General features: G+C 38.1%; 2 protein-coding genes across 3 annotated transcripts in view; one reads left to right on the top strand and one right to left on the bottom strand.

Annotated features, from left to right (window-relative positions):
• LOC6502059 (netrin-B) overlaps positions 1 to 449 on the bottom strand; it is an 81,069-nt gene extending 80,620 nt beyond the window's left edge. Inside the window, exon 1 of one of the 2 annotated variants that reach the window (XM_032452940.2) lies at positions 101 to 449. In XM_032452940.2, the coding sequence (XP_032308831.1) occupies positions 101 to 102 (2 nt within the window). In that variant the 5' untranslated portion in view covers positions 103 to 449. The remainder of the gene's footprint in view (positions 1 to 100) is intronic. The other variant, XM_032452939.2, reaches the window with a different exon arrangement.
• The window catches only part of LOC116655298, a 75,418-nt gene extending 65,122 nt beyond the window's left edge, over positions 1 to 10,296 (top strand). The window contains exon 2 of the mRNA XM_044717387.1: positions 10,074 to 10,296. Within this exon, the coding sequence (XP_044573322.1) occupies positions 10,074 to 10,155 (82 nt within the window). The 3' untranslated portion in view covers positions 10,156 to 10,296. The remainder of the gene's footprint in view (positions 1 to 10,073) is intronic.
• The last annotated feature ends 6,230 nt before the right edge of the window (positions 10,297 to 16,526 follow it).

The following is a 16,526-nucleotide window of genomic DNA, read 5'->3' as shown; positions in this document are numbered from 1 at the left end:
AAACCTCTCAAACAGGGCTCGAAACTTCATATCTCGACAACGTCGATCTCGATCTGGAATATTGAAAAGCTCGCAGGATCCCCGTGCTCCAGCTACGTACATACATTAACTCAAACTCGGGTCCACGAGTCCTCCGACTCACTTCGGTCTCTCTCTACTTGAGTATATTTTTAATCGAATATATTTTGTATCGTTTCTTGGTCACTGCTGCCTGTTGCAAGACACACGCGCGATTAGATCGTTCACCAAACAAACAAAAAACAAAAACAAGACGCGACACGGCGTTTTTTTTGGACAACGACGAAACCTCTGAGCTTCTCTGCCTTGCCAGCGTTCCAGTGTGACGTCGCGACTGTTTACCGTTACTCTGCTGCGTCGCCTCGTCGACTGAAACATCCGACGCCGCTGGACGCCGGCGAAGTCCACTCGTTCACTCAGACGCCGTCGGCGGCGCTCGGCTGCGTTCGTTGGGAGCCGAGGCCGCGACTCTCGACTGCGCGTGCGCGTCAATGGTGCCGGAGAGCGCCGGCGATGAGAGAGCGCTGGTAACCGGTTGCAGCCTCCGTGGAAACTGCCGCCTAGAAGCGGCCACTTCTTCTCCCCAAACCATCGCCGATCTTCCCTAAACTGTCATCTAAATGTGGATAATTTGGATAATTTTATTCTGCATACTCCAGGGACCTTAAACAGGAATCCTAATCAGGAATCTTGAATATGATGCATGGTAGGCTCTACTTCTGCGCTTTTAGCCCCTATCGAATTGCGATACATAATTATTTATTTATACAAAGTGTCTCAATTCATAAAAATCATCAATAGCACATAATATATTTAAATTTAAAAAAATAAATAATTCAATTTTGTTTACATAAATATTTATTTAAAAGGCATTACTATTGTACCAATCCCAAAAGCTAATTAACTCATGTAAAGCAATAATATTGATATTTAAAATTTAATCAAATAACCCTTCGGTAGGTAGATACATATTTCGAAATTAATGTGAAAGCTTATTGTAATAACTTCCAATACATCTCCACCAAAGCCAGCTACATATAACTATGTAATGGGAAAGAAAACTGTGGACCATAAATTTCATCATTCCTGGAAATTGTATGCCCAAAGATTGCATCTACACTAATCACAAGGCACTTTCTGATAGTTTCGTTTCTTTTGTTTTGATTTTCTTTGAGATCAGACCCGCATTCTAGTTTTAATTCTCTAATGCCCTTTAGTGTTTTGAGCTGAAAATTAAAAAAAAAACATTATCCAAGGTCAACTACTTAATCTGATTTTTTAATTATTAATTTTTAGTTTCTTATAATTTAATTATTTAATTAAAAAAAAAAAAATAAAAAGCTCTTTAAGTTTCAAGTAATTCAAGTTTCATTTAATAAACCCATTAATCATAAATAATTAAAAAATGTTGCTAAATAAATCTAAGATTTTCTTTGTTTGAATAAATTTGGATTTATTGAAAAAGCAACTATGAGGTATTTTATCTGTTAGATGCTGTAGATAGCTGTTAATTAGCATAGATGCTGCCGAGAGAGCGCCGACGTCCTCAGAGGCCCAGTGCTCTCTCAACATGTTAGCGTCTGCTGTTAGAGGGCGACTTAAAAGTACAACTTTGAGAGACCTCGCTCTTTGGCCTGAGAAGATGATGCTGGGCATGTTGCTAGAAAGGCAGCAACACTGCAGCCTCCACTTTTCCAGCAACATTCGGGGATTACTAAAAACCACAAAGTAATTTTAAATATAAAGTAAACTGTGATTTTTTCAAAATAATTAAGTTTTTATTGGCAGCAGAAATATATAATTTCATTTTCGGTAAGACCGATTCAATAACTTCTTATGCGTAAATGGATTATTAGTAATGATAAGGCATTGTTGCATCAAGAATTAAAGCAACATTTGCAACAACACTTGTTGCTAGATTTCCCTTCTCACATTTGTGACCAAAATATCTTATTTTAGCATTAAAGATTGAATGATAATAGATAAAAAAAAATAATACATAAATACATACAATCGTTTGTATATAAAACTGTGTATTATTGTTTTCACGCCTCTCCCCAAAAATATTCTTAACAGGAAGCATAATAGAAAAGGGAATAGCAAAATCGTATAATATATTTCGCGATTCCAGGTCGCACCCGTTGAGATCCCCGAACTTCCGCTGTGATGGTTATTTTTCGACATTCCACCCATTCATAAGTCCGTAGCGCAGACAGATACAAGTAAGGAACGGGTTAAGGGGAAGGTATGACTTTATGGGTACCCTGGTATTTAGAGCGTTTTTTCTGTTGATAGTTTAGCAATTTCGTTAATGGCTAATTTTAGACATAATAAAACATTAAAAATTAGGTGGTGGGGATATGAAAAGAGAACACATAAAAATAATGTCGGAAATGTGTGATATTGAGACCAACCTTCGTACTTCATGCATAGTTCCCAAAAACCAAATGTACCCGCGCAATGTACAAGTAATGAGTACGAAATGGGACAGGGAGAAGCGACAGGGACATGAAAAAGAAGATGGGTAATGGGGAATGCGAGAGGCGACCGCTTCGGAAGACACTGCGTCGCCGGCACGATTGTTTCACTCTCTCCGCTTCCTGCACAGCGGTCTCTTAATGCTCCGAGCATGCCCAGCGGCATGCCCCAACCGCTTATCTGCCACTTACCACTGCCGCGCCGTCAACGTCGCTGCTGACCAGCAATTTGTAAAGAGATTCCGTAAGTGACATCGATCCCATTCCATTCCGCTGCCTTCCAGTCCTCTCCACCTTCACCCCGTTCACGGTCACAATTTTTTTTGTTTTTGTTTTTTTTTACGAAAGGGAACGTAGCCGGAGAGATCGTCAGTCTGCTCCCCCTGCAACGGATTTTCTTCAAAAAGTCACTGGAAAAAAATACTAACATTAAGAAATACTAAAAACTCAGTCCCCGTTTCTAGTAAAAGGGTAAAGATCATCAAATTTAAAATATTTTATAAGATATTGCATAACCTTAAATATACTAAGTTTAAAATAAATGTGTTTTTTTTCAGCCATTTTCCAAAACAAAATATTTTGGAACTTACGCTTTGTTCTTTAAAATTTAATTCAAACATTCAAACTAAACCTTTAAATATAATTTAGCCAAAAGAGACTATTTTTATTGTTGATTTAAATATTATAATTAAATCGAGTACACAAGACACAATACTATAAATTTTGGACTATAAGTGATAATAAATGACAAAAACAAGGGGAAATAAAAATAAAATTTAATTTTACAGAATTTCAAACAAAAATATTTTTTATGCGTAACTAAGTACATTAAAAAAATATATTGAAATATAATATAATCTACTTTTCATTTAAAGAAAGTTAAAACTGAGCCTCCAAAAATAATTTAGGGCCTGAATGCTAGACGAAGGCTACTCAAAATTTATTTCCCAAGATGTGAGTGAAAATTTCATAAGCCTCGAAATTAAATACTAAACTTAATTTCTCTTCGCATTTATTTAACTCGCCTGCCGCCGCTACTTTTTGATTTATTGTTTTTGACATTTTTTTTGACATGGCTGTCGACGTCGTTTCCAGGCTGAGTGTTGCTTGCGTTTCGTTTCAAGTGGATTCGGATTCGGAGCTGGAAATCTGCTCGTTATGTTTTATTTATAACGAATTTGTTGTTGCTGTTGGTTGTGTTCATTGTTTATAAATATTTATGCCAGCCAGCCTCCCGCTACCCGCCCATGTGTTGTGCGAGGGAAATGGGTAGATGGGCAGTGGGCCGGTGGGACAGGGACAGAGTGGGGCATGTCTTATGGCCGGTCCCTTCGTCTCGTATGATTCCTTATTTGACCTGCTGAGGATTTTGTGTTTCCTTTGCCTTTTTATCCCCCTTTTTGATTTGGGTTCGACTCGAGCCTCCCGTAATGGAATTTTAATTTCGGTTGTTTACTGGCCTAGGAGCTCTCGGCGAAATATCGTTTTGCTTTCCTTTACCGAGCAAACTTTCCCCATCCTACTTTTCACTTCCCCAAAGATCTTTGCATGGAAAGCAAAGCTTTAAAACACTTAGAAATACGTAGAATGTTCAGTTTCCATTTACATACATACATATAAAGGTTATTACACATTTAACTTTCTAAAAAAATATATTTTTAACAATAGATTTCCGGAGCATATGTACCATTAGGGAAGCTGAACTATTTTTTACCGATGTGTTTACTGTTTACAATGGGCTGATTTGGATAAATTTTGTTTTCTGAGTATAAGTTTCTCTACGGAATATTTTGACAACCGGACCGCACATGGCTAAATCATGGCTTTTCGGAATCAACCTTCTCCCGGTTACATGCTCTACACATATGTACAAAGTACTCTAGGTTTTTTAGGACGTCTTTGCATCTACAATAATTCCTTATTACTTTAAATCAAAGGAAGAACGTTCTGAAAAGTCAATGCATTAATCTGAAATGTCTCGACATTTTTTAATATACCAAATACTTAAAATGTAATATTTTCTTAAAGAAATAATTAACATGAATTAGCATGACATAATAACTCTAGTTTTTTTCCCCAAGTGTACTTACATTGCTCTTCCGTTTTGGCAATAGCTTGAGGTCTCAAATCGGACCGTAAAATTGCAAATGTGTTATTATGACGCCGTCCCGCTTTCGGGTGCCGCCAAATAGAGAGTGGCCACTGGCCAGCACCTGATTATTACAATCACTGCGAAGCTGGGCACACTCCTCCAGATGAGGCCGACGATCATTACGATGATGGTGATGACCGCTGACCAGCTCGTGGCAATGGAGGCGCGGCACTCAAATCTAAAATTTAACGGCGCCCATTATAATTATGGGGAGTGCGAAAACTAGAGATGAGGTTTGTTTTTTATGTTTTAAAGTTTCAAGGCGATCAGATGCAAGCCGAAATTTTGTTGAAGTAAGAGTAAAATTGCTAATAGCGCAAAGGATTCAGAAATAGTAGATTTACCCTCTTAGTTGGCATTTTGAACAAATGTGAAACACAGTACCCACATATTCACCAACCGATAACAGATCATCTTTGACGCATCAAAATATAAACAGTTTATTGTAGAAAGATTATTGCTCTGCGAATGAAAAATGTACAATGGACTTATTTTGAGCAAAAATACCTTAAAGTTGCAAAAAAAATACTGCAAATTCAATCGACTTACAGTTGCGGTCAAAATAATAGTAGTGCCCACGTAGGCTAAAAAATAAAAATGTCGAATAAAAATGAACGAGTCAAAATAATAGTAGCCTACGCTTAGCTTTAAGATTGATCCTTTATAGTCGCACTATAAGTTCTCAATCGCGTTGAAATCGGGTGACTGTGCGGGATGTTCCATGAATCCATGTTCCACAATTAGTTTAATTTGATTAAACTTAAGAGAGATCTTTTTAATTAACATGATAATTTTAACATTATTCCTTTGTAAGGAACCATTTTTATACCCTTGCAGAGGGTATTATAATTTTGGTCAAAAGTGTGCAACGCAGTGAAGGAGACCTCTCCGACCCTATAAAGTATATATATTCTTGATCAGGATCACCTCCTGAGTCGATATGAGCATGTCCGTCTGTCCGTCTGTCCGTCGGTCCGTCTGTCCGTCTGTCTGTTTCTACGCAAACTAGTCTCTCAGTTTTGGAGCTATCGAGTTGAAACTTTGCACACACCCTTCTTTCCTTTGCAGGCAGTATATAAGTCGGAACGGCCGGGATCGGTCGACCATATCCTATAGCTGCCATATAACAGATTGATCGGAAATGCTATAACTTCGTTGTTTTTCAAGTTAGAAGGATGGGACTTTCTGTGCATTCTAATTCGGGCGAAGCCGAAGTTTATATACCCTTGCAGTTGAGTCGCAGTTCGCTAGGTAGCGCCACGCATCTTATATTATTAGATATATAGCGGATCGTATATAGTTGGCCGATCCTTATGAAACTTGGCAAATTATTTTGCCAAAAGAGGAATCCATTGAAACTCCCATCCTTCTAACTTGAAAAACAACGAAGTTATAGCATTTCCGATCAATCAGTTATATGACAGCTATAGGATATAGACGGCCGATCCTGATGACATTTAGCATGTCATCATATAAGTTGGCCCAAATTAGAATGCACAGAAAGTCCCATCCTTCTAACTTGAAAAACAACGAAGTTATAGCATTTCCGATCAATCTGTTATATGGCAGCTATAGGATATAGTTGGCCGATCCTTATGAAATTCGACAAATCAAATTGTTTTTCCCAAAATAGAATCTCTACCAAATCCCATCTTTCTAACTTAAAAAACACCAAAGTTATGCCAATTTCGATCTTTCTATGACAGCTATAGGATATAGTCGGCCGATCCTTACGAAATTTTGTACATAAGATATTTTGGTCAAATATAACATGTGTAGAAACTCCCATCCTTCTAACTTAAAAAACACCAAAGTTATGGCATTTCCGATCAATCTGTTATATGGCAGCTATAGGATATGGTCGACCGATCCCGGCCGTTCCGACTTATATACTGCCTGCAAAGGAAAGAAGGGTGTGTGCAAAGTTTCAACTCGATAGCTTTAAAACTGAGAGACTAGTTTGCGTAGAAACAGACAGACGGACAGACGGACCGACGGACAGACGGACAGACGGACATGCTCATATCGACTCAGGAGGTGATCCTGATCAAGAATATATATACTTTATAGGGTCGGAGAGGTCTCCTTCACTGCGTTGCACACTTTTGACCAAAATTATAATACCCTCTGCAAGGGTATAAAAATGGTTCCTTACAAAGGAATAATGTTAAAATTATCATGTTAATTAAAAAGATCTCTCTTAAGTTTAATCAAATTAAACTAATTGTGGAACATGGATTCATGGAACATCCCGCACAGTCACCCGATTTCAACGCGATTGAGAACTTATAGTGCGACTATAAAGGATCAATCTTAAAGCTAAGCGTAGGCTACTATTATTTTGACTCGTTCATTTTTATTCGACATTTTTATTTTTTAGCCTACGTGGGCACTACTATTATTTTGACCGCAACTGTAAGTGATATGTTCAATAATAGTATTATTAAAAACAATAAAGGAAAGCTAACTTCGGGCGAAGCCGAAGTTTATATACCCTTGCAGTTGAGTCGCAGTTCGCTAGGTAGCGCCACGCATCTTATATTATTAGTTATATAGCGGATCGTATATAGTCGGCCGATCCTTATGAAATTTAGCATATCGAATTATTTTGCCCAACGAGGAATCCATTGAAACATTGAAGATATGACATTTCCTTGAATCAGTTATATACGGTTAAAGACGGCCGATCCTTATGAAATTTGGCATATCGGATAAGTTTGCCCAAATTAGAATGCATAGAAAGTCCCATCCTTCTAACTTGAAAAACAATGAAGTTATGGCATTTCCGATCAATCAGTTATATGGCAGCTATAGGATATAGTCGTCCGATCCCGGCCGTTCCGACTTATATACTGCCTGCAAAGAAGGATGTGTGCAAAGTTTCAACTCGATAGCTTTAAAACTGAGAGACGAGTTTGCTTAGAAACAGACAGACGGACAGACGGACATGCATATATCGACTCAGGAGGTGATCCTGATCAAGAATATATATACTTTATAGGGTCGGAGATGTCTCCTTCACTGCGTTGCACACTTTTGACCAAAATTTGAATACCCTCTGTAAGGGTATAAAAATTGGATATACTTGAATGGCGTATCCAGATTTTTAAGATCTCCGAGGTCAGGCTCATTAAGGGGTTATGTGGGTCTGGGAAGCCAAAAAATGGCCTATTTTCAAAAATTTTTTTTTTATATAAAGAATGAAATATTTTATTGGAACTTTTAGGATTATTAAATATACATATTTATAGATGAATTTCTGAAATTTTGAGAAAAAAATATTTTACAGTTAGCCATTGAGACGTCATTTGCCATGACTCCTGGCAAAAAAGGTGCTTTTGCGTTGACAACAATAAAAAAACAAAATATTTTTCTTTAGTACAGACCTAAAACTAGAAACTGAACGAAGGAAAACAAAATCAAGCAAAAATTGGATTTTTGGGACACCTTTTTGCAAAAAAATTCAAATTTTGGTGAAATTTTTCGAACATTTTTTTTTTTTTAAATAGTTGTAATCAACGAAAATAAAAATCCTTCGTTCAAGTTCTAGATAATCGTATCTCGAAGGCCTGTGCAAAATTTTATCAAGATCGGTTGAGTAGTTTCCGAGAAATCTTGACAACCGATTTCAAAAACACAGTTTTGAGAAAAACGCATTTAAAGTTTGCGCTCTGCCTATAGCTGACCTCGAGCGTCCAGCTTTTCAGGACTGTATCTACGAAACTTTTATTCCAATCGACTTGAAAATTTGGGAGAATATTCTAGAGATTCTGGAGAATTTTATAAAAAAATAAAAAAAAAACGATTTTTTTTTTGCCGCCAGACCCACCTAACCCCTTAAAGGAAATTGCAGATTTATCCATGACTAGGTTCGTTTGGCACCAAACATCTTTTTGAGAAGCGGTGCTTTTGGATCGATAGTCCAAACAGATCCACATTCAACTATTGTGCTTTCTTTAACATAAGCAGTATTATGCTCAGCAGGCGCTTTGCGTTTGCGTTTCTGGGCTTGAGGTGAATAGGACGCAATCGAACTTGAGGGTGACAACAATTTTGCAAAAGGAGTAGGACCTCCGCTTGAAGATACACAAATCTCTCTACCCAACATAGATCAATGTCAAAAACAATAGAATTTAAAAATTTTTCAATCTCCACGTCGGAAAGAGTTGATAACTTATTTACTTGTCGCCGTTCCATGTGTACTGAATTATTCGTACTTAAATATGTCATAAGTTGTTTCCCTTTCTAACTTATCTTATACATTTTTTTCCCGATTTGTCCCAAGACCGCCTCTCTACGGGATACTTTGTAAATGCAATAAAAAGCTAACGAAAACTTATTTTTAGTGTGGGTTTCGTATTTTGCGTCCTTGAGACGCAAAAATATATAATATTTTACAAAAATATTTCCATTTTGCACTTATTACAAATTATTTTGTAGGGTTGTTGGTTTTTGAAAAAATATCGTATTGATGATATTTACTGTGAAAAAAATATCAATCGATAATATTAAGAAATATCACCAAAAAAAATAGATATATCGAGTATTTTTATACCCTTGCAGAGGGCATTATAATTTTGGTCAAAAGTGTGCAACGCAGTGAAGGAGACATCCCGACCCTATAAAGTATATTTATTCTTGATCAGGATCACCTCCTGAGTCGATATGAGCATGTCCGTCAGTCTGTCTGTCGGTTTCTACGCAAACTAGTCTCTCAGTTTTGGAGCTATCGAGTTGAAACTTTGCACACATCCTTTTTTTCCTTGCAGGTAGTATATAAGTCGGAACGGCCGGGATCGGTCGACAATATCCTATAGCTGCCATATAACTGATTGATCGGAAATGACATAACTTTGGTGTTTTTTAAGTTAGAGGGTTGGGACTTTCCACACATCTTATGTACAAAATTTCATAAGGATCGGCCGACTATATCATATAGCTGTCATAGAACGATCGGAGTTGGCATAACTTTGGTGTTTTTTAAGTTAGAAAGATGGGATTTGGTACAGATTCTATTTATTAAGTTCTATATTTCTCTATTCTATATTTATCTAATAATCTAATCTAATTCTATATTTATCTGTTAAGGATCGGCCGACTATATCCTATAGCTGCCATATAACTGATTGATCGGAAAGACTATAACTTCGTTGTTTTTTAAGTTAGAAGGATGGGAGTTTCAATGGCAAAATAATTCGATATGCCAAATTTCATAAAGATCGGCCAACTATATACGATCCGCAACATATCTAATAATATAAGATGCGTGGCGCCACCTAGCGGCCTGCGACTCAACTGCAAGGGTATATAAACTTCGGCTCCGCCCGAAGTTAGCTTTCCTTTCTTGTTTTTAATACTATCGTGATAGTCTGAAAAATATCGGCCAACCATCGATACTATCGATAATTCCTTAGATTTTTTTACAGCTCTATTTCCAGGAAGCCACAAACAAGGTTATGTGCTTTTATTACAATATTTTGCAAGCAAATTCGAGTAAATCATTCCTAAAAAACTGGGATTGATTCTAACCTGGAATGATGAAAACACCGAGTCATAAAAAAGTAATACTTGAACGATGCCATTCAATTGGGACCAAGTTTTCTGATATGCCACATATAAAAGGAAGAAAGCGCCAAAATACGCTGAAAAGGTAAGAAAATGATTGTTTAATTTATAAATAAGCCTTGTTAAACATTATTTTGACTTTTACTCTATAATAGCATTATTGGGGGATGTCTATTAATATTAAAAAAAAATTGCTTATGCATACATACATACAAACATATGTAAGTCGAAAATACCAAAAACTCTAAAGAATGGTGAACTTGCCGCTTAAAGGAAGGGCATTTTGAACCATAAGGTAAGAAAACTAATTGGTAAAGCTAAAAATAAGCTTTATTAAACAATATTTTTTCTATTTGTTTGATCTTATGTACAATATACATTATATTTACCTAGGCTAACTAAGCTAAGCTACCACATTTTCCCAAGTTAGTTGATCATTTTAAAAAATTATTTAAAAAAAAAAAGTCTTAGACTTATTTATTTTTACGTCTTCATGGACCTTCTGTGGCACTTAAGAAAAAACCTAATCAGAACAAAGGCCAAAGCTGCAGCACAACTATCTGTGCAACATCCATGGATGTTTGCCATAGCTTTTGATTTGTTCGAAAACACAATAAATGTACATAAACCACAGAAGTGCAGAGCCAGGACCCTGCGGTATACTTATTTATTTCGTTAGTTTTAAATTTTCAATTCATTGCCGTGGTGTTGTGGTTGCTTCTATGTATTTCTAATGAGCCATATGGGTGGACTAGCCACCCACTCCCCCGCACACACGCATGTCTCTATATGCGATTTCTTTCATTTAAATGATTTATTTATTTTTGCTCATTGCCTTGCGCCCAACTCTTCGCCCAACCACACACTCCGCCCTCGCCGTGGTAGCTCCCGCAGCCCCCAATTGCTACCAACTTCCTTGCCCTTTACCCAAGTTGTTGCAGCTTTTTGTCTGGCTTTGTTTGGTGGTGTAGTTGTTTTGGGAAATTGCTTCTGGCATTTGATTTGTACATCATTTTTAACGAAGCATAAAGTTTTCCATATAAGCCATGTTTCGGCCACACAGGACGAGTCGGGACGAGAAGCGGGCGTGGGTGTGGATGTGGCAGGACAGCTACCGGGCATGGGGAAGGGGCATCAGAGAGGCACATCCTTGTTGTAGCTCTTGACTCCAACGCCGCATCAAGTTAATGAACAAAAAGCGTGGCATACAGCATTATCATTATTTTTGCCTCCCTTTTCCACAAAAATATTCCAACAGCAGTCCTCTGTTCCTGACAGGATATTAAATAGGACCTTACGTTTCCTGGAAAGTTTAATTAACAAATTTTGAAATTAAAACAAAGTCAAATCATGTGCTCACTAGTTTTTATTCGATTGATTAAATGTGCACACATTTGTATCCAACATGAAAACGACTGAAATGAAAAGGCAAAGATATTTTCCAATAAACCCATGATCTTTGGTATATTTTATTTTATTATTTTATTTAGGTGATATTCATATTAGTTTTATTAATTATCAATAAAAGATCTTGATTTTTTTAGTGTCAATTAAATTGATTTTCCTTTGGATCGAAACTGTCACTGATTGGACTTAATGTACGCCCTACCCGACTTCAACACACATGAAATTATTATATTGCCCAGAAACATAAAATTGTTTGAATTTAAACATTTAAGCTCAAAGTTACAATTTATTTAATATTAACTCAATATCTTTCAATTTAGAAATGAACCTTTCTTCACTTTGGTTCAGAAATTAAATAAAGTCTTTACCTTTTTGTAGAGACTCGATCTATAAAACTGTTAAGTCTGTTGATTGGTTCAAGCCCACGTTTGAGCGAATATATATTTTTATACCCTTGCAGAGGGTATTATAATTTTGGTCAAAAGTGTGCAACGCAGTGAAGGAAACATCTCCGACCCTATAAAGTATATATATTCTTGATCAGGATCACCTCCTGAGTCGATAAGACCATGTCCGTCTGTCCGTCTGTCTGTCTGTCCGTCTGTCTGTCGGTTTCTACGCAAACTAGTCTCTCAGTTTTGGAGCTATCGAGTTGAAACTTTGCACACACCCTTCTTTCCTTTGCAGGTAGTATATAAGTCGGAACGGCCGGAATTGGTTGACTATATCCTATAGCTGCCATATAACTGATTGATCGGAAATGCCATAACTTTGGTGTTTTTTAAGATAGAGGGTTGGGACTTTCCACACATGTTATACTTGACCAAAATATCTTATGTACAAAATTTCATAAGGATCGGCCGACTATATCCTATAGCTGTCATACAACGATCGGAATTGGCATAACTTTGGTGTTTTTTAAGTTAGAAAGCTGGGACTTGGTACAGATTACTGTTTGGGCAACATAATTCAATATGCCAAATTTCATAAGAATCGGCCGACTATATACGATCCGCTATATATCTAATAATTTAAAATGCGTGGCGCCACCTAGCGGACTGCGACTGAACTGCAAGGGTATATCTCACTTCGGCTCCGCCCGAAGTTAGCTTTCCTTTCTTGTTAAATTACAAATTTCAACTTTGAGAACTGTTTGGTTCCCAGCGATTTGTTCGATTGCCTGACATTGTGTCCGACAACCCGAAAAGATGAGAGGACAGCGAGCAACTTGGGCTCGGATCGCACCAAGTTCTGGAATCCCCAGTTCGTTGGCACTGAGGCATGTCGAATAGTGGCAGAGGGACACAGAGGCTTCCGCTCTTCATCCGGGCCGCATCTTCCACTCGAGATGCGGAGAACCAGAGAAGCGAAGACCCAGGCGATGAGGCGTCGCATCTCAAGTGCGCCGTCCCATCAATTATCAGATCGGGAGACTATCGGGAAATCACGTAATGGGCACGTAGGCCAAATATTTACTTAAGCCCGGGCTCGAGGGGCGGGTGGCAAGATTCCGCAAGGGCGAGGAACCTGCCACAAGGGACCTGGGACCAGGGCCTGGACTACATTAGTGTTGTGGTGGCAATTGACTCGGCAAGTGTGGAGAGCCGCGGGGCTGGAGGGGCGAGTCGTTGAGTCGGGGTGGTACGTATGTACATGTGTGCAACGGGTAGGAGCATCTTGGGCACACACAGATTTCCTGCCACTATTGTTTGGTTTAATTGCCCGCCGCGAGTGCAACATCGAATACTGCAGCCTCGCACTAAGAGAAATTAATAAAATATAGGCAATTAGGCTTACAAATTTTTAATTTTGTTTGTACACTTCCAGAAAAGTTGCTTCTCAAGCCATTGGCTATTAAAAAAATTCCTTACGCTACCTCAAAAAAATCTTAATAAAAAAAATATGTCTTAATAAACTCAAATAATGAAAGTTTATATACCCTAGAAGTTATGTGGCAGGTTATTTTATAAAGAATGCAATTTTGAAGCAGATATTTATTACAAATATCGGACATTTTTCAATATAATGCCAATTTTTATGACAAATCTGATCTTTTTATTATGTTATAATTATTTATTCAATACTAATAAAATTTTGTAGAAAAGTTTCTTCATCCAAATCTTCAAAAACACCAAATTTGTGTCATTTTCAACAAATCAATTGTATTAATTTGTAAATTTTAGAAAGTCTGCAAATTATTTTTTAATAGAACTACTAATAATTATTTTTTAATTTGTGTTTTCATTAATTAATAAATATTAATATGAAATTGCATAAATATATTTTCTGTTTTTTTGATTCAACTAGATTTAAAGTTAGAGAAGAAATTATTTTCAATCTCCCTGATGGGGGGCCAAGCGCCTAATACATTCCCCATTTGAATGAGACAACCTTCATATCGTGTTCATTTTGTTTCTCAGTGCAACAGTGACTGTTGCATCTAAGAGTCTCCTATTGACATAAAGACTGTGCAAACAATAGAGGTGACTTCAAGCATCAGGGGAGGAGCTGAGTTCGTGAGGGATAAGTGGAAGGGAGTCCTTTCTCCTTTTGATCACCACCCGCCGAGCAGTACTGCCTGATCCCGTGTCAGAGTTCAAATCGATTGATTCCCCGTCCCATCCAAGCAAGTTTCCCACCAGGAATATCCTCCTGAGGAAATTTCCAGGACGCCGGGTCCGGTCTTAGCAGGGTCTCAGCAGAGGAAACCTTTTCACCCTCGAGAGTGGCAAATATCAAAGTCTAACAAATGTGAAGTGGCCGCAACAGAAATAAAAAGGCAGGAGACACAGAAAGTGGGTTACCAAATTCTGCACTAAAAGCGAAACTACTTAGCAATTGCCATCGATGGTAGAATTGGACTCTGAACTTGGCCAGGCCGAAAGGAAATGGCAGAGGAACAGGAAAAGGAACGGGAAGGGAGTGCAGTGGAGTGGAGTGGTGTGGTGTGGAAGGGGCGCGGAGAGAAGGAGGAAAGCATGTAATGGGGGAAAAGCGAAAGCCAGACCAAGGAATGAGGTCAAGAGACAAAATAGGCTTACTGACATGTGTGTCTGGCTTTTGCCAGTGCTTCTGAGCGGGTAAGTGGTGGGACCCATTTACGGCCAAAGCCCCACAACAACCTTTAACCACCCACATCCACCCACAATCATCCCCGACCACCCGTATCCTCCCATTACCAACCCACGGATAGAGTCCGTTGCGGGAATTTGACGGTCAAATCGCTTGACTTTTCCCAGCCAAGGAAAACATTCCTTCAGCTTCCTTATCCTTTGTTCTACTTCCTTGATTTTTGTAACACCCCTCATATTGGGAAGGTCAAGGGTATGATGTATAAGTTTATTATAAAAATAAAATACATAAGTTTATTATAATGTAGTTTACACCGTCACATGAGTATATTTTTAGAAAAATTATTTTTAGAAAAAATTAAAGGTTTAAGTACATTATAAATTACTTGTATAATTAAAAACAGAAAATTGATATCCAACTTTCTTTAAAAAAATGATAATTAAGAGATATAAGATAAATATAGTTTTAAAAAATATAGGGTGAAAAGAATTTTTCTATAAACTATGAAAATTATAAAATAACTTTCGTATTAAAATCTAATTTTCATCTTTAATTTCTTTAAATGTTTATGATTTTATTCATTAATATAATATAAAAGTTTATTGCAGTTTATTGAAATTGGTTTATTTTTGTGGCTTTATTTGTCCTACATCCGGGGCATTTTTGGCCAAAACTATGGACTTGATTCCCCACCCATTGATTCTGCTCTTTCGCCTAATTAACTCGTTTGATTCGGGCCAAATCCATGTGCCCCTGGGCCGGGGTTCAATCAATCCGGTGACCTCGATGGGTTCTGCCGTTGCCGCTGACTTGGACTTAGCATCTCGACTTGCGTTTGCTCTTGCGTTTGATTTACCGTTAGCGTTTACTTGATTTATGCCCCCGACCATCCGAAGCCAAATCGCATATTAATTATGGGGAGTGCTCAATTCATTTTCGGGGAACAAGCGCAGGGACATGTTAAATGGACGGTTTACTGTGAAATTGTCAAGAAAATGCGTGTTTAAGCCAGATTAAATGAAGGCCGCTTTAGATTTATGGGCTTGCCCCGCTTGTTTTCCTATAAACACATAAACAAATACGCATCCTAACCCATTCCCGTACCGATTCTAGTTCGAGTTCGAATTCGTTGCACTCGCATTGTTTAGTCCAATTATTTATGGGTCAAAATTTATCTTAAGCCAGCAGAGGAAAAGCAGGCAAAACAGAAACAAATGGCCTATCGGATTTCCGAAAGCCAGCAACAAGATGCCTTGAGTCAGCAACATGTTGGCCAGCAGCAATGTTGCTAAGCATGGCGGGGAGCAGAAAAGGGTTTGGCCTAAAACTGCTTTGGGAGCCAGCGATCAAGTAGGCGGATGGAGGCGGGGCTGGAGCTGGGGCAGAGGGCGTGGCCAGGTGGGCGTTTTATTGGAGGAAACTCGGCGCAGTCGATATCGAAAAAGTAATTAAAGGCCAGCAAGACAGAAACAACGAGGATGCCCGCCGATGCTGCCCTGTCTGCCATGCCCACCGCCCACCGCCCACCTCCACCAGACCTGTCAAGTGCAGAACGTGCCGCATGCGGTTGCCAAAAATGCATCGCCAGCGGAAATGCGTTCGAGCGACAGATTGCCTAATTGCAATTCACTAGAAAGTAAGTATCTTTGAATAGTCCGCAAACCAATTTTAGTCTTCAATATCTGTATTGGCGGCGTTAAAAGGTCTTAAATCAAAATAAATACTGGTATCACAAGCATAATTTGAGGTAGTCAGCAGCAGATACATAAGTATTTAAAAAAATTCCTATTTAAATGTCCAAATGTTCAATAGAGTTTCCTCGAGGACGCCAAGGC

This window comes from Drosophila ananassae, chromosome XR (assembly GCF_017639315.1).
Source record: "Drosophila ananassae strain 14024-0371.13 chromosome XR, ASM1763931v2, whole genome shotgun sequence".
Classification (NCBI taxonomy): Eukaryota; Metazoa; Arthropoda; class Insecta; order Diptera; family Drosophilidae; genus Drosophila; species Drosophila ananassae.
Note: the sequence above shows the minus strand (reverse complement) of the source record. Positions and strands in the feature narration are given on the sequence as shown.